An 18,543-nucleotide genomic window follows, 5' to 3' on the forward strand; every position below is an offset into this window, starting at 1 on the left:
TTGCCAATGCCTTCCTGGCAAATTTCCTTTGCCTATCTGTCCAAGTTGTACACCTTTTGTTACCTTTGGATTGGCTTTAGCACAGATTTCCTAGAATCTTTAGCAACCCTTTTCCAGGCTTTTAAGTCCGCAATAGAAAATGGAATTTTAATAAGTATTGTTTCTCCCACAGGACTCACTGCCTGCCTTTAGAGAGCTTGTAACACTGCACTCCGAGTTCTGCTTGCTATCAGTTCTTCAGCATCCTCCTTTTCTGACTCCCTCTGTCTGTCTGTGACAAATCGTGCCTGACACAAATCATCTCCTTCTTCTTCTCCTACCCTCACCTTGTCCTTATTTTTACACCGCTGACCAACACTACATGCCGAACAACACTTCTTCAACTTTCCCTTGCCTTTCTTATAGTCTCTTTTTAGGGCTAACCCCAAAGGGTCCTGTAGGGCATTCAAATCGCAAGCTCTCTGCCACTCGGGATGATTTTTAAGTGAGAAGAACATATCAGCATAAGCCGCTTCTTTCCATTTACTTTCTCTCTTTAAAAACATCAGTAGTTGTAAAATAGTATTACAATCTAGTGTCCCATTTAAGGGCCACTTAACTCCATTGTCTAGCTTGTAGTGCAATATCATATGGAGAGTACTTTTACTCTCCTTTCCCCTTGAACTACCTACCTATGTAGTAGGTAGTAGAAATTCCTCTCAGGAATTTCTTTAGACAAGTTCTGCCCCATCTGGCTTGCTCCTTTTCCAACTAAATCTTTCACCACATCTCTGTACTTCCCTTTCCCACTCGGATTCTGGAATCCAGCAACTCTCAGGAATTTCTAACTCCCAACCATGAACTAATCCTGTTATCTTGTTCAAATAGTCTCCTTCTATAGGGACCCCGATTACAATCCGAAACACACTTTTTACAGATTTTGATCAAGCCCCAAGCAGGTGGGAACCCTGGCAGTGGGAGCTTAGCTCCCCACAGCAGAAACAGCCATGCTCCTGGGTGCATCAGTCACTCCACTGTTCCTGATGTCCCCACTGCCCCCTCTGTCCCCATGTCCCCAGTGATCACAGTGAACAGGCAGACAGTGCCATGGACTGTGACCAACCAACGCATTCAGGACTTGGCCAGGGGAGTCAGGGTGGCAGAAGGTGTCACTATCCAGCTCATGGACATCACCAATCCCATGGAACCCCGTTTCAGGTCACCAGTGCTGGTACAGATGGGCACTTCCAGGGGCTGCAGTTATCCGATCCATAGGTTGGGGATCTCTGGGGGCTCAGGGGACATGAAGGGCTGGGGGTTAGGGGGTTGACGTCCTCCCCCCATGGTGGCCAACTCCATGGCCCTCTGTTCCCCCTTACATGTGGCTGCAGGTGTCAGGGACACCTGGAGAGGGGAGAAGAGAGGTGTCACAGTGGGTGGTGCCTTAGAGTTAGCCCACATGGGCTGTGGGGCGGGGGCACAGGAGGGTCCATGGGAGGGTATAAGTATCTTGGTGCATGGGCCCCTTGGAGCACTCTGGCTGTCCCAACAAGCCAGTGGTCGCCAGCACCAAGCTGAGCCTGTGGGGGGCACCCATGGGGGACAGGGGTGACACAGGGGCCACTCCTTACACCCACTCTCCCCACAACCCTATGTCCTGGTGACTGTCAGGCAGCCTGGTCAGTAGAGGCCAAAGGCAGGTGCCAAGGGTGGGTCTCCAGGACTGACACTGCAGGGGATGATGCCATTCAACATGGAGCTGTGCCTAAACCACTGAGGCTTCCCTTCCACGAAGAGTGAAGTCAACATCCACAACACTGCACACTTGTGAAGGTTCTGGGGGTGAGGGTGCTGGGGTACTTGGAGTGTCCAGGAGCCCAGATCTGGGTGCTGCGTGCTTGGAGAGTCCAGAGCTGGGTGACTGGAGCTGGTGGGTTCCAGGGCTGCCTAGTGGGAGCTGGGGTGGGATTCAGGCAGTGGGATTCAGGGCTGATGGGTGCTAGAGGTCCTGGGCTAGGTGATGGAAGCTGGGCAGGTCGAGGGCTGGATGAGGGGGGCTAGTGGCATCCATGGCAGACTGATGGGACCTGAGAGGGGTTCACCTCACATTTCCTGCCCTTTTTCACTCACATTTCCTACACTTTCTCCCTCATGTTTCTCAAACTTTCCACCTGACATTTCTCATGATTTTCTCATGTTTCCCAACCATTTCCCCTAACGTTTTCTGACCTTTTTCTACCCTCATGATTCTACCCTTTCCCCCTTACATTTCTTGCACATTTTCCCTTGTGTTTCCTGCGCTTTCCCCCTTACATTTCCTTTCTCTCCCCTCACTTTTTTCCCACTTTCCCTCTCATATTCTTCTTGCTTACCCCCTCACATTTTTCAAGACTTTCCCCCTCTAGTTTTAGCATTTTGTCCTTCACGTTTCCTTGCCCTTTTTCTCTCCTCAGGTTTTCTGCCCTTTATCCTCTGATGTTGCCCATCGTTTCCCTTCATGTTTCTCACACTTTCTTCCTCACACCTCCTGCCCTTTTCCTCATCAGATTTCTTGCCTCTTTCCTCATGTTCCCCACCTTTTCCCCTCACATTTTCTGGTTTTTCTCTCCCCACACGTTTCTTCCCTCACATTTCTCACATTTTTTTCCCTCACGTTTCCTCCCCTTTTCTCCCCTCACATATTTTCACTCAGGGCAAAGCTCCAACACTGCATTAATAAGCCTATCGTCTATTAATGGCCATCCACACAGAGGGGGTGACAATGACCCGCCTGTCCCGTTCTGCTCCGGCCCAGAGTCACGCGTCGCCGTGGCCAGGGGCGCCCACAAGCGGTCAGGGGGACCTGCTGTGATTCGGCTACGGCTGGCCAGGCCTGGGGCGGGAGGGGCCGGGGAGCGCGCTGGAAGGCTCCTTCTCGCGGGGCTGGCAGTCCCGGCTGCCATCTTATGCGTGGCGACAGTTCCAGCAATGCGGGTCTCATTCTCGTCTCCGGCGGCTGCAGGCGTGGATGCGCTTCCCGGGAGGTACGGGCGCTGTTTCCCGTCCCTGCAGGGACCATTCGCTGCCAAGGCCGCCCCCAGTAGCCGCTAACCAGGAGCTGAGACCTTCCCACCGTGGCGGCCCCCGCTCGCTCTCGCCCTCCCTCTCGGCATGCCCGCCCAATCTCTACCCGTTCCGGTCCGGCAGCGTGAGGTGATTGGCCCGTCGGGCCCGGCAGCGTGAGGTGATTGGCCCGTCGGGCCCGGCAGCGTGAGGTGATTGGCCCGTCGGGCCCGGCAGCGTGAGGTGATTGGCCCGTCGGGCCCGGCAGCGTGAGGTGATTGGCCCGTCGGGCCCGGCAGCGTGAGGTGATTGGCCCGTCGGGCCCGGCAGCCGGAAGCGGGAGATTTGAACGGTAACGGGCTCCGCTGGCGGCTGCGCTGCAGGGTCGCTGCTCCCAGCGGGGTTGGGCTCGGGAGTCTCTTGGTGGCACCGGCCCGGGGACCGGGACTCGCTTGCGCCTGTTACCGGACAGCCCTGGCAGGGTCTGCCCCAAACGTGCCCGTGAGAGCAGCCGCCATCCCCAGGGCCGTAGCCGAGCCCCTTCCCGTGCCAGAGAACGTAAGCGCGGGCTACGATCTCTCCTCGCAGGAGCTGAAAAGAGCTGCCTGGGCCCTGCGGGTCACAGAATGGCTGGAGGTGACTATGCGGAAGTTCTCAAGTACTATGAATTACACGGAACAGTCGGCACAGGTGAGCTCAGTCTGGGAATGCAAACAGGTGTGTGTGACTTGTTCACCCGCCTGAGTATTTATCTGAGCAGAGATTATCTGTTACTGCGGAGGCTGTGGATCATATTTCCAGGGTGTATTTTGCGAGGCAGAAGTCTGGAAATGTAACTGGAAGGTGGTGGAGCGATCACTTTTTAACCTAACGAAAGTGCTGCACATTGTGCGTTTAGGACATGCTCCAGGGTGACTGAGATCACAGGTAAAAAAAAAGCTTGTTGCCATGCAGCGCTTTACACATCTCTGTTTCAAATTCTAGGTGGGTTTGCAAAGGTAAAACTTGCACGGCATCGTCTCACTGGTGAAAAAGTTGCAATAAAAATCATGGACAAACTTGCTCTACAGGTAAGTCAAAAGATGCTTTCTAAGTTGGTAACGTGCTGCTCCTTTGGAGTTCTTGGGAACACGGATGCAACTGTCTCTGTGGGCTGGTGGTGGATGCTGTAGGCTTGAAAGAATGTTAACAGAGCACCAGAAATTCTGTGCCCTCATGTGGAGAGGGCAACATTCTCCAGCTGTAAAACTGAGGGAGTTACAGATATAAACAATAAATGACAACATAAATTATAGTAATTCAAGCAGAGTGCTGATGAGAATAGTAGCAATTGTACATCTGCCACTCTGGGTTTTGCTGACTAGTGTGTGAGAAGGGCAAGTGAGCAGTGACAGAGCTGGAGCTGCTTGAGTTTGAGCAGTTGGACTGTATGCTGTGGCACTTAAGTGTCGTGCAGTAGTCTGCTTACTGTGATGTACAGGCTGTCAAACTAGCCGGCAATTTCATAGCTTGTTGTTGTGTTCTCTTAGGATGATTTGCCTCGTGTTAAATTAGAAATTGATGCCATGAAGGACTTGAGTCACCAGCACATTTGCCGGCTGTATCATGTGATTGAGACACCCAAGAAAATATTCATGGTTTTAGAGGTAAGAAACTGTGTTTCTGCTATGACGAAGGTCCCTGGGTTTAGCTATAGCAGTGGATGGTTACAAAGTCCAAATAAAACAATTCTTAGAAAGTCATCTCAATAACAAGTGTGTCCAAGGTGCTATAGTTTAAAAATAAAGTTGGCAATATGTTCTGTCTTACTGTAAAAGCCACTTCTCATAAGCAAACTAACTTTAATTTTCATCTCATGCTCCAAAAATTAGCACGAGTGGGATACACAGGACCCCAGAACTCCCACAGGGTTGTCACCTCCTGGGCAGTTTCTGTTGCCTGTGACGTTAAAGTGCCGTGGCTACAGCACCACATCAGGCAACAGTTGGGCTCCTGGACTTGTTGGGCCTGTTGCAGGCTGGCCTGGGACACACTTGGGTGCTGCTGGAATAAAGCAGAGAGAAGGGAAGAGTGCCCTCATTCATGTTTAGATTTCATGACTATATTCCGAATGTTTTCTTTCTCCTACTTTCATGCAGTACTGTCCTGGAGGAGAACTGTTTGATTACATCATTTCTAAGGACCGCCTTTCTGAGGAGGAAGCTCGTGTATTTTTTCGGCAGATTGTTTCAGCAATTGCTTATGTGCACAGTCGAGGATATGCCCACAGGGATCTCAAACCAGTAAGTCTGAACAGCAATCATATTTGCACAATTAATAATGAAGACCCAGTTATATTTCTCCATATGGAGTGGGTTCATCTAACATTTTATCTTAACATTTGCTGAGTTTCTACTTGATTATTTCTACTTGATGTTTTGTTCCCCATCTGAGCTGGATGCGTCTGTATCTGAGGAAGGAGCTTCCTCTGAAAGAGAAGCAGAATAGGGCACTCCAGTTGAGACTGGAGCAGACATGGATCTGACTTTGGTGCTTAGGCATTCCTGCTATCTGCTTTACTTCAGCTTTAGAGTTGTGCTTCCTCTCTGTTGTACACACTGTTCTGTTCTCATGTCCAAGGGAGAAAGGTGACCCCACAGTTTAAACGAGTGGAGACTCAACAGAATGCAAGGGGAGGGACATGCCATAGGACCTCTGGCTTTGCTGTCACTGCAGGGGTTTAGCGTAGGTTTAGCAAATGGAACTCGAGACCATTTCTCTTTGAAGGCGTTGGAAGTCTGCATGTTTAAAGTCACTGGCAACTCTGAGAAAAGAAAATTCTTACTGTACAAGCATTTCACTAGGCAGCTCATGAAATCATTGTCTCCAAAGAACTTCTCCCCAAGCAAAACCTTCAGTGCACCTCTTGGAAGGAGTTTTCTCAGCTGGAGTGCTGCCAGATTTATAGGATCCTGTCATACCTTGGGTGGGAAGTGACTTCTGTTGCTTCTGTTTGAATCTGTTGCTCAAAACAGTGTCAGACTGAGCTTCTTGGGGCTTTATCCAGTCACATCTTGGACCTCTCCCAAGGATAAGGCACAGTGTCTCTGGGCAATGTATTCAATTCTCTGCTTTCTCCCTTATGAAGAGAAAGGATTTTCCTTAGTTCCAGTCTTATGCCTCTTGTCATCATTCCACCACATGCTGCTGTGGAGGGGCTGACTCTGTCTTCGTGTCCCTCAATGAAGGAATTAAAAGGCTGCTATGATGTCTACCCTGAAGCTTTCTCACCCACAAAGTATCTCTCCCTCAGCCTCTCCTCACTGAAAAAGCACTCCAGCATCCTTGGCAGGCTTGTGCCTAACCATGAAGCTTACCTTAGTTTGATGTCTTTCCTGTGCTGGGTGGGTGGGCAGAAACTCAATGGGCTGTTCTTGCTGTGGTGAACAGAGAGTGAGTCAATTCCCCCACTCTGCTCCTTTTACACCACCTGGGATATCGCTGGCTCCCTTTTCTGCCAGGGCAGGCTTCTGCCTCGCACTCAACTTCCTGTCTAGCAAACTTCCAGGCCCTTCTCAGCAGGTAGAAGCTCGTATTCCCCATCTAGAATACAGGACTTATTCATTAACAGCTGGTCAAAATCTCCAGAGGAGGGCTCTAGGTAAATTGTAGCTGCTAATGGCAAGAAGAAATAATGTGAAAGGAAATGTTTCTGGAATAACTTGGGTACAGAAGAATTCATTACTGCTTTCTCTTTTACTAGGAAAATTTGCTGATTGATGAGGAACATAATCTGAAGCTGATAGACTTTGGACTTTGTGCAAAGCCAAAGGTAAGAGTGTCAGTTTCTCTCACAGAGCAGAGCTGAATCAACTACAGTGCATACATAAGAATTGCAGGTGTAACTTCAACGTGCAGTGCAGAGCCTTGCATTGGATTCGAGCTGTTTGCCTAGTTGTTCCATTGCTGATTTCTTGGTAGAGTCTTAACAGTGTAAGAAACCAGTAACCTTCATGTTCTGAGCAAAATTTCTCAGATTGCTTTCTCCTCTTACATGTCATCTTTTATCCCAATCTAAGGCAGAGATCACCTTGTGTGTGTAGAGTACCTGCTTGTACTATAAGAGCTATGTTGGTGTGCATTTTTCCCCAATAAATTTCAATGGTATGTGTCTTTTTTTCATAAGATTTGTCTATGTATAGAGATTGTGGATCAAATCAAATTTCCATTTACAAAGCCTCTGGATCCATATGCTTGTACAGAGTTGCGTTCCAAGTTTAAAGTTGGTTTCTACACTGCTGCTCTGTTTGTCAGCTTCACCTGCAAGGTGGGTGCTTGTAAGAAACAATTTGATGGAAAGGTCTTGCCTGGCCCAAAGTCCTTGGATTGTTTTAGCTGAGTCAAGTTAGAGCACCTTGCAACCACCATCTTGATGGTACAATGTCATCTTACTCTGATCTGCTTAGAACAAAGCCCAGGCAAAGTAATTATGTGTTTTTTATAAGGGAGCATTTTTTTGTGGTTCTTTATGAAGTTATTGCATTAAATATTGGTATAAATATCCAACCAGCCTCTTGCCCAGTAGCTCTTGGATCACTGCTTCCCAAGTTCCATCTCTTCATGGTCATGAAGTATTCCTATCACAGGAGTAGCTGCAGAAGAGACTAGTGGGATAACAGGTGAATGAGCAGCTTGGGATCTGCATGTTTGCAGGACACTCATGGCCTTGGAGAGTTTTTGCCTAATGAACCCATATATTATACCAAAGCAAAGTATAAGGTGTATGTAGATAGACAACAGAGGAAAATGAAGCCTCTGAGGCCTCTTAATATGTTGTTACTAGAAGACACTATCTGTGTTAGAGCCAATGGTTCTGTGTTATTGGTTTCCTGTCTTGTTCTAGGGTGGCCTTGATTACCATCTGAACACATCCTGTGGAAGCCCAGCTTATGCAGCACCAGAGCTGATTCAGGGCAAAGCATACATTGGCTCAGAGGTACGTAGAATAGCTGTGGGTCAGGGTGTTTTTTTTCTTGCCCCCTTTGTATTTAAAGGCAGTGAAGTTGAGATACACTCCCTTGATGTCTCTCTTCAATGTCACTGGATAATGTTACCTCAGTGGCTCTCAGAAGCTGTATGACTGACAGCAGTCACATCTTGGAATAGCATCTCTTAGCCATAGATTCTGCAGCTGGCTTATTCATGTCTGACTAATCCTTTGCTGCCTCCAGGTGTTACTCTGTGCTTTAGTGCCCTACAAAAGTAACTTATACTCCTTCCTTCTACCACATTATTTCAAGCAGCAATTTGTTAATTACTCAACTGTTGTTGTGAATTTTTATGCAGTCTCAGTGTCTTGTATACTTTACCTTTAAATTTGTTTATGAAAACTTGGTCTTTGCAGTGTGCAGTGTAGTAAAATTAGAGAGAAGAAAAGCTTGCATTTATCCAGCTTTGATTCCATGTCTGGAATATTAGGGCTTGCTACTTGCCTTTGTCAATCCATCCAAAATACTGTAACTGCAATTCACTCAAACTTAACTGGCTCTACTGTTGGGTGGATCAGTCTTTTTTCCTTTACTGCCCTTTGCACCACTGTCCCTGTCCTCTAAATCTTGTTTTCTTTTTTGTTTTGTTTTCCGTGAAGTCAGTGCTTCTCAAACCTCCTTTTGCTTTATGACTGAAGTGTGAGTTACAGTATAAGGCACATGGACCTTGTCATAACTATACAGAATAAATAGAGGGGCTTTAAAGCTGATTGTAACTGTGCTGACAGGTATTGTAATCAGTAATACATTTCAATACAAAAACCCCTCCAATAAGTTTGATTTAATTTTTGTTTCGGACATCCTTGTAGGTTGAAGGTAATGCAGCAATTTGGTGACCTAAGGAGAGGATAGTAGTTTTACCAGTGCTCCAACTTGAGTGAATTGAAAACTGAATTCAGGTTGTGTGCTTTCACTTGGAATGTGTCCAGACTTAGGGAACCTACTTTTTGAGAGTTGCATGTGCCAAAGGGAGATAGTGTTACCTGTCTCTAAGCCACTGTAGACAGATCAGGTTTGTGAACTCACTCATTTTTATTTTTTAGGCAGATATTTGGAGTATGGGAGTACTGCTGTATGCTCTGCTGTGTGGTTTTCTCCCCTTTGATGATGACAATGTCATGGCTGTCTACAGGAAGATCCTGGTAGGTATCGATGGTGCCAGAATACATGAGGAACAGGCATCTCTAAGCATTATGATAGGCTTTTGCTTTCTGATGGCAGAACCTGTTGAGCTGTGCTTTAGGCAAAAGGCTTATTTGTAGAATTTTGTTATGCTTTGTTACTCTTCTGATCAATATTTTGTGGATTTGTTTCTGTCTTCCATAAAATCTGCCACAAAAGGAACAGCAGTGTTGAGTATGGGCTTTGGGTTCGTCTATCTCATCTTTCTCTCACCCAGAGTCTAGTATGTTTAAACCTCCCCAGAAAAACTCCTTGAGAGTTTTCAAGGGCTACTTTGGCAGGAGGCAGCTAGCACAGGAAGTATTTTTAGCATGCACAACAGTCTGAGCTCCATAAAGTACCAGATTAGTTCATCAAAGAGTGTGGCTTTTTAATTTGGAATTGGAGTGGACTTAAATATCTGGATAGAAAATCCCTAGGAAGCTTAGTTTGAGTGGTTCAAGAGAATGTTAAAAAATTTTAAAAAAGGGAAAAAGAAGGAAGGAAAGGCTTCAAAGAGGTTGTGTAAAGGTGTTGATGTTTAGATGAGGTACCATTAAAATTACATGGCTTCCATACTCACATAGTCATAGAATATCTTGAGTTGGAAAGGAGGCATAAGGATCATGAAGTCCAACTCCCTGCTCCTTGCAGGACTACCTGAAACTAAACCACATGACTTGGAGTGTTCACCAAATAATGCTAGTGTTGAACTGCACTGAGACAACCAATGAGGTTTTAAAGCTTAGTCTGGGAGTGGTCAAAACCCAATCGTGTCACAGGTGTTAAGATGCAGTCTTGCTATTTGCACTCCAAATTTATTTTAATTTTATGTGGCTATGAACTGGAAAGTGCTTGAAATGAGAGCACTTACCCACTGTTCTGGAATTTAATTTCACACATTACAAATCCTGAAATTTATTGTAATCTCAATTTGGACCACTTGCTCCAAGTCAAATCTGCTGTTTGAATCTAATTAGAATCATATGACTTACTTACATGCAATATTTCTTTCCTTGGAACGTTCCACACCTCTTCATTTGGGAATACTTGAATGAATGTCTTTCGAATGAAATATCGAGCTGTGGTGTAAATTCTGTAAAAAAAAACTTATATGTAGTATGATCTTATGCACCTGGTAGATATCACAATTTATCCAGCATTGCCTTCAGTCCAGTAGATGAGAATTGTTTGTTATGTCATGTTCTGTAGCAATATATTAAAACCAAAATGTAGATTATATACATTACTTAGTTTCAGAGTAAAACTGCATTGTAAAACAGCCAATAAATTATTCACAAATAAGCTATTACTAGGGTCTGTAAAGATGTAAGCTAAATTCTTTAACCTATTATGTCAAAGCAATACATACTCTGTTTAGAAATGTAGGCTGCATGTAGTGCAAATGTTTTTTCATTGAGGAACTTGTCTGTAGAAAGAAAACTGCCATGACAAAATGATAAGTACATTATTTGACAATGACTGTTTATTAATCATTTTTTTTGGTCAATTTTCATTGAGAAGTAAATGATCCTTGATGGTGAATTTGGTTTGTTTTTTAGCCACTGTTGTACCTCACCTTTGAAAGCTATTTTCAATTTCCTTCTAAATGAGAATTAAAGAAAACCAAGAGTAAATAATTTGATTGAAAAAAACTCACCTCTTAGGCCTATAACCTTTCTCCTGTCTGCAGTCTAAGATTGAAACTTTAGCATTGGATTTAACCTGTTCAAAAAAGAGTATCTTAATACTGAGGATGGTGTACTTTTAGTGTCTGAAAAGTATTGTTTTCAGTGAATCTTCACATTTCAAAGGGCTAATATCAGTCATTCATACTCCAGCATGTTTGCACTTCTAGAACTTAAGTATTGACTTGATACAATGAACAAAGGCAGTGGATAAAGGAGCAGGTTAGCTGCAAAAGTGGGCAGAGATGGAAGTTTCAAAGAAGCTGAGTGGGTGGAAACTGTAGCAGGTGATTCGAACATGGCATTTTCCTTAATGCAGCTGCGTTTTAGTACTACCATGATGTTTCTTCAAGTCATTCTTAAAGCTAACATGTTCCTGCTATTCTTTTTTTGCTGAGTACAGATGTCACTATTGTCCAAGTACTTTAGCAGTTCCTCCTGATATTCAAGGTTAGTTCTAAAGCTCTTCTTTTCTGCAGAGAGGAAAATACAGTATTCCAAAGTGGCTCTCTCCTAGTAGTACGCTGCTCCTTGACCAAATGCTGCAGGTAAGGGTGTTGTTTCTGCTGCATAGGTCCATAAAGTACTGTTACACAGGTCAAAACACTACCTCACTGAAACATTTAAAAAGCATTCGGTGTTAGAAAAAGAAGTTTAATTCTTATACATTTTTGAAGAAATTATTACCGTTGCCTTTGCTCAAAAATATTTGAGAATAGAAATAATTAAACAAAGTTTAAGTGATTTAACAAAGTCTTTGAACACCTTGCTTTTGGTTGTTTTAACGTACTACAAAAGAAAAGCTCTTTTATAAATGAAGGTAAACTTCCTGAATATGTATTTGGGCTATACCTAGGGAATCTAGCCATAATGCTGCATATCCCTAAGACATCTATTGTAACTTGACAGTTTCTATAACTGTCCTGCATAGCTCATATCTTTGAGTGGGAGCTTCCTTTTGAAGAAGCTCTGAAATGATAGTGGTGTCCATTTTTACCCCTAGCCACCTATTTTGTGTAGAAGATGAATTGTTTTTTCACTTCTTCACAACTTAAGTATCACTTTGATTTTTATTGCCCCCCAGGTTGACCCAAAGAGGAGGATTACAGTCAAACACCTGTTAAGTCACCCTTGGCTTATGCAAGGCTATTCTGATGCTGTTCAGTGGCAAAGTAAATACCCAGTAAGTACTCTGGCCAGATGAATAATAAAGTGTTTAATGTAATCTTTATTGGCTTATTACCACCCTTACAGGATGGGGGTGTCAAGGCATTTCTTCAAAGATGAACTTCGAAATGGCCATAGTTCCTTTCTGATTATTTTAGCTGTCAAAATATTATTACTTGCTCTTGATTTCTCTTGTGGAGAAATTTCAAATGTGTTTTCATCATATTCTGCAGCTGAATCTGAAAAATAACTGAATTTTTGAAGTATTTCTTCATATGAATGACCAGTTCCTTCTCCAGGCTGCTTGGTACTTTGCCTAAGGTGAAAACACAAATATTCTGGAAAGCATGCTAGACATAATTATGGTTTATCTTGTATGTAGTCCTCACTGAAAATGTGAATAAAAGATTCAGTCTCATTGAAAGAATATTCATCCTGTCTCTTTATCACTTGTTTACTTGTGTGAGAGATGAAGGCAGAGGAAAAAAACAAAAAATCTGGTTGTCAGCAGAAACTGCTGAGAATCCTGTATGTTGGCAGCCAGTGCTTCCCATTGTCACCAGATGCCACTGTTTCTCTACATAAAGAAGAGCTTGACTGTGCTCGCAGTATCAGTGCTACTAGCTGGCTCTGGAAGAGATGTGCATGTCTAGTAGCTTCAGATATTTACGGAGAGATGAAAGAACAGCCTCTTTTCTAGTAAAAAATCTCACCACCTCTTGGGTGGCTTACTTGAATTCACAAGCTCTCACCTGTGAGGGGTCAGGCTGGGAAGTTGTATGACTTTTTCAGTCTGCTCCCTACAGTGTTTAGTTATGATGCTGAACATTTGAAAGACAAGATCTAAAATCATCATTGACTCTTGACTCAGCCCACTGGGTTTCATGGCAGTGTCACTGTGAGGTGTGGATTATGAGGCAACTTGAAAACCTTGTTTCAATATCCATTGTGTTCTTACAGTTGGGACATCTTGACGAGGACTGCGTAACAGAGCTTTCTCTGTTTCATGAGCAGAGCAGGGAGACTATAATGGAATTAATAACAGAGGTAAGGAGTATATATATCAGTAATTTACAGTAATTAATGATGGTAGTAAAAACATTTACTGCATTATCAGATACTGTGTTATGTATTCTCAAGTATGACATTTTAAATACTCTGTAGATTTAAGGAGCCCCTGCAGAACTCTAGAATTTGGCTGTAGCTTGTAACTACAGTTCTGAAGTTCAAGTTGGTTTATTTCTTTTTCTCCTTTAATTGTGCTCATGATGTTTCCTAAATCTTACTGTTATTCCCCATTATGGTAAAATCCTTCTGCATGTCTGAAAGTTAAAGTAGGTTTTAAGAAATTTATAGTTGAACAACAGATGCCATTTGCTGGGTTAGCTCTTTGCTTTGAAATGGTTCAATAAGTAGCAGGTGAAGAAAAAAAAAAGAGAAAAATATCAGAGCAACATCCAGGTAGACTACAAAAGACATATTTTTTTGGAATTACTCTTCACAGTTTTTTAAAAGTAGTGAGTCACTTTTGACTACAAATGACAGAAGTTGAACTGACTACTTCTAGAAAAATTGTGCAAAGGTTAGCAATAACATTGCAAGCTGTAGAAGAGACTTAAAGCATGATGCATGCTCCAGCTTTTACCCAAATCTGAAAATTCTTCCTTAAAATTGAATTTTTTGCTTCTTTGTAATTGTTAGCAGTGACAATAGTTTTCTGGGTTTTTTTTTAACAGTTGGGTTTCCCATGTAACTGTAGCAGAAGCAGACTTGTAAACTGTGTGTGATACTTACAGTAGATTTGTGGAGTTGATGATCCTTGTTTTTCAGTTACAGCAAATAATCAGCATAATTCGTCTACATGGGGAAAAGTCCTTCCAAATAGCTTAGTGATACTTGCATAGTCCTTTACTGAAGGACTCCTAATTCCTTATAACTAATTCAAACTAACTGTATATGCTGCAAACCTATCAAACATTGTGCTTGTGTTCCTCACACAAGCAGAGCTCTGAAAATCCTGCAAAAAGTTGGTGCTATTTGTAGGGGAAGAATGGGCAGGAGGGACTTCCAAAAAATCAAATGTCTGGTTGAAATATTGGATAAACTGAATTACTAGGTTTGCCATTCACTTCAGTAGATAGATCCTGACCCCAGCATTAGTTTTCATGCTAGTGCATGAACTGCAGACTAACTTGCAACGAACCTCCATAGTGCCTGTTTTGTGATCTCAAACACATAAAGTGAATCACCTGAAGTCTGAAATTACACTGTGATCCAACGTTCGGGTTGCACACCAGGTGGAAAAACTTGCAGAGATGCAGAAATTTTCAGAAGGCTGAGCTTGCCTGGTATTTGCAAGGTTTCCAACAAGGAGATTAAAATACTTTTTTTCTCTCCCTGTCTTGCCAGTGGAAATATGACCAGATGTCAGCAACATACCTCTTGCTTCAATCCAAGAAGGCTCGTGGCAAGCGTGTTTGTTTAAGTGTTCCACGTGTAACAGGGCATGCCAGAACCATGCCATTGGCAGGCCTCAAGGTAAGCTTGGGCTCAGCAGGACAGCATCCTGGTTAAAATCCTGCTCTGCAGTGACAAAGCTCTGCCTGGGGAAACATGCTGGTGCCCTAAATATCATTTAAGAGAACACTCCATGCTTGTCTCTATGTATTTTTGTACCTCGGGTTGCATTTCACATGGCTTAAAAAGGAAAATCTGAGATATCATGGCATGTCACCTGGCCAGCCTACTTTGAGATGACATGTGAGCTGTTGGTCAAAGAGCATCTGCTTCCTTTGGGAACATAATCCTAGAGAGGACACTCTTTATTTTGAGTAATGGAAACGTTGCTGCTATTTTTCTGATGATTGAGATTTTCAAGCAGTTTTGTATATTTTAAGGGGGTTTCTATTCCTGTAGTTTGATAGCATGCAAATAGGACACTTCAGAAATTGGCCAAAGTTGCTAAAGAGCTTGAAGTGTTGTATATAATATGCAGCTATATGTGCTGTTGGTGCTACTTGTCTGTTAGACAAACTCAGAAGCATTCAGTGGAATCTCAAACTTACCATTAGCCATTCCCCATTGAGCTGAGGTATCTGTGTGAAATTGCCTGAATGTGCCTCTGTATAGAGGCAAGCGCTCAGAAGAAATACTTTCTTACGTATCTGATTCAGTTGCATTTAAATCATTTTAGTTAACCCATACAGCCTCTTTGAGATTAGAATTGTAGGATTATCAGAGTTGTGTAACAGATTGTGAATCCTAAGTGTTTCTCAGGATGCATAATGTGACTTCCGTGATCATGGTAGGTTAGCCTTCTACACTCCAATGAGTTAATGGAGGTTCTCTAGGTTCAGTTGCGCTGATACTGTAAAGTTACTATATCTCTAGTGATGTCCTAGTTAAATTGCTCTGGCAAATGCGACTAACATATGCATTATGCCTTCCCAGGTGATGCTGAAAATCACATCTACACAATACAACAATCCATTAATGATCCAGCAGCACTCGGGACACTTTTAACTTGCTCGTGTGTAGATACTGTGGGTGAATATCAACTGAATTTGCCAAAACACCCACCTAGAAGAGCTCTCTAGCTGGACCTGGTCTAACGTGAAAACAACCAAGCAAATAGAACCTTTAATTCAGGCATTTCTGAAGTTGGTGGCACAAGCTTGTATGTAATACTTCTTTATTTCAAGCAGTTTGATATAGCAGGATATTGCAGAAAATTCACCATGCCATGAATTTTATCTGGAACACAGTAGCCAAGGTATCCTAATCAGGCATTCATGTTGTAATGGAACATGATTTCAACTGAAATATCAGGCTCCTAGATTTTTGGCTGTAATTAGAAGCCCTCTGGTACGGGCTTTTGACTAATTCATCGTGGTAGCTCTGGCAGCATACCAGTGAGTTCCGTCTCTATTCCAGTAGCAATGAGAGATCTGTTCACTGTGATATCCTTGATCATAGGCCAGAAACTTACCTGCCAGCAGAACGTAACTTCCTAAAATAGTATCCATTCCAGCCAACGACTAGCAAATGACTGTGTGCAGTTTCACTGAAGTACTATGGAACAAGTCATTGGGAAAAGTTTCCTGAAAATAACAAAAGATGTTGGAAAGTAAGGATACCTTGATACGCATCTGATCATATGTGATGTGAGCCATGACAGTTAACAATCTTGGCTGAAGTTATCCTTGTTTTAATGACAACTTTTCTGGGGAGCTACCCATCAGATGAAGGATTCCAAGTATGTTTTGGATATATGTGTTTACCAGCCCCCTTTCAAACTTTGCTCTATTCTTTAACAGTTAGGATTTTTGGTAAAAAGAGACTGTAGTCCAAGCCTTGAATTCAAAGGTGGGTATTTGTGTGAGTTGCTTCTCTTCTTGACACGTGTAACGAAAGGTGACTTGGTAATGATGCTTTGAGAATAGTTTCATATCTGCTTTTGATACAAATGACAAATCCACAATGATGATATTAAAACTTAGGTCACCATCACGGGAACTTCCATTATCAGGAACTTAGAAATTAGACTTAGATTTAATGGTGCTTGTCTGATGAAATTCTACTTCTAAGCATGCAGTGGAATCTCAACTGAATCTTTCTTTTCAGTCTGAAAACATTGTGACGTGTGAAGACTGCAATGAAATGCCATCTGTGTTTGGATCCATGGAATTTTCAAATACAGCGTCACTGTTTAAAGAATCTTCTTCAGAAGAATTTTTTCTAAATACTCATGGAACAAAACAGGTGTTTGATAAACTATTCTTAATCCAAAAACAATCTCACTGAACATAAAAGTTATTGTATATTTAAATGTTTTGTGGACCTTAGCCAAGACGAGGTACAAACTTAGTAATGAAGTGTTTTAAATATATAGGCTGAACATATGTTGTGGCTTCCTCTAGCTGTAGGTCATGATTTATTTGATTATAACTTGACATCCAATTTGCATAAAATTAGCATCTAGAAAATGAATAAATGAGGATTTTAAAACTGACTAAAAAAAATACGATGGAGCAAACAAGCTAGGCTAGAGCTGCACAAGTCTCCCAAGAAGTGCAACCTGTCTGTGTTGAACAAGAAAATCCAATTAAGCAATTAAAATTTTACAATTAAGCCAAATGAAAATTCTTAGCTGTGTTTCAATGAGTCGGTGACTAACAGTTTTAAATGTGCAAATGAAAGAGTTTAGAAGAGCAGATAAAGTAGTGGCAAATTACTTGAGAACTTTATTAGCAAGTTATAGAGGGAATCAGAAGTATTGAAGAGTTTTAAACTCTTTTGCTCTATGGGCAGGCATTGTATGGTATTTTTAACCTGCTTCAGAATTTCCTTTTCTGTAACATTCCTGAATGTGATCAGAATACAGCAAAGGATGCCTCTTTTCTTTTTGTTACATCTTCTGTAGCATTCAAGGCCTGATGCTCAATTGGATGATACGGAATTCATACTGTCAACTCCAGTGACAAGAAAAGTGGCATCTAAGAAGCATAAAAACAAAGAGAATGTAGAGACAGAGTCAGCTTTAAGAAATGAAATGCCCTTTGCACTTCCTGCTCCAAGGACTCCTTTTGTGAAGAGTCAGATTGAGACACAGGAACAAGCCATACCCTCTCAGGCACCTGCCTTTAAAGGTACATGGAATGTAACTAATGACAGCTTAAGAACATATATGTGGCTTGGGAATTACTGGAATTCAAATATGAGCACAATACATGTGCATCCACACACCTGTTTCTGAAGACTTTTTTTGCCCTCTTCACCATCTTGATTTTTCTAGTATGTCTGGTAGAGTGCTGCAAGAGTTTTAACCATCCATCAGGGCATGTTACCTGTGTGCTGATTACAGGAGTCTTTACTGCTCACAGTATCACATGTGAGTGCCTTTTGACGCACCCTAACATGGAGCTAAGTGTTGTGTTCCTAAAATTTGCACCTGGTTCTACTTTTCCACGAAGGCTGGGAACACGATTTCCCCAACACTCCAGTTTTCCTTTGTGATTACCTTAAGTGAAAATAAGGGTTCACTTTTGGTCATCTCCTTTTATTGCTGCTTCTAAGAGAAATCTTGGATTTCTCATAGTTGCATATCAGCATTTTCACAGGAACAGTCCATTGTAGCATTGAAAATACTTCTGTTAACAACGTATGCATCTTGCAGCTATGCAATAAACCACAGAAATCTGTCTACATTATGTCAGCTTTTCTGAGTTATAAATTTCAGTCAGCCTATCTAGTCATGTACATATCCCGTATGTAGGTTACAATTTCCTTCAATGACTGCCATAGAAGTCTTGGTGTTAATACTGTAAATGCTCTCTCTGTCCTTCAAATACCAAGTGTTCCTTGCAATAGGAGAGTCATCTGTTCCAGATTCTAAGGAACATTGTTCAGGAACAGTAAGTCCTCGCAGGCTAATTCAAGCAATAAGGGATCTTGGACCTACTGCTGTTTAATGTCATCCT

General features: G+C 42.6%; 1 protein-coding gene across 3 annotated transcripts in view; it reads left to right on the forward strand.

Annotated features, from left to right (window-relative positions):
* The first annotated feature begins 3,327 nt into the window (after nucleotides 1-3,327).
* The window catches only part of MELK (maternal embryonic leucine zipper kinase), a 27,104-nt gene continuing 11,888 nt past the window's right edge, over nucleotides 3,328-18,543 (forward strand). The window contains exons 1-13 of one of the 3 annotated variants that reach the window (XM_027879118.1): nucleotides 3,328-3,711; nucleotides 4,006-4,091; nucleotides 4,551-4,667; nucleotides 5,160-5,303; nucleotides 6,764-6,832; nucleotides 7,904-7,996; nucleotides 9,092-9,190; nucleotides 11,377-11,445; nucleotides 11,982-12,080; nucleotides 13,025-13,111; nucleotides 14,474-14,602; nucleotides 16,688-16,825; nucleotides 17,487-17,712. In XM_027879118.1, the coding sequence (XP_027734919.1) occupies nucleotides 3,648-3,711; nucleotides 4,006-4,091; nucleotides 4,551-4,667; nucleotides 5,160-5,303; nucleotides 6,764-6,832; nucleotides 7,904-7,996; nucleotides 9,092-9,190; nucleotides 11,377-11,445; nucleotides 11,982-12,080; nucleotides 13,025-13,111; nucleotides 14,474-14,602; nucleotides 16,688-16,825; nucleotides 17,487-17,712 (1,420 nt within the window). In that variant the 5' untranslated portion in view covers nucleotides 3,328-3,647. The remainder of the gene's footprint in view (nucleotides 3,712-4,005; nucleotides 4,092-4,550; nucleotides 4,668-5,159; nucleotides 5,304-6,763; nucleotides 6,833-7,903; nucleotides 7,997-9,091; nucleotides 9,191-11,376; nucleotides 11,446-11,981; nucleotides 12,081-13,024; nucleotides 13,112-14,473; nucleotides 14,603-16,687; nucleotides 16,826-17,486; nucleotides 17,713-18,543) is intronic. The other 2 variants (XM_027879119.1, XM_027879120.1) reach the window with 2 other exon arrangements.

Source organism: Empidonax traillii, unplaced genomic scaffold (genome assembly GCF_003031625.1).
Source record: "Empidonax traillii isolate 1590-97213 ecotype Southwest subspecies unplaced genomic scaffold, ASM303162v1 scaffold51:size1492887, whole genome shotgun sequence".
NCBI classification, from domain to species: domain Eukaryota; kingdom Metazoa; phylum Chordata; class Aves; order Passeriformes; family Tyrannidae; genus Empidonax; species Empidonax traillii.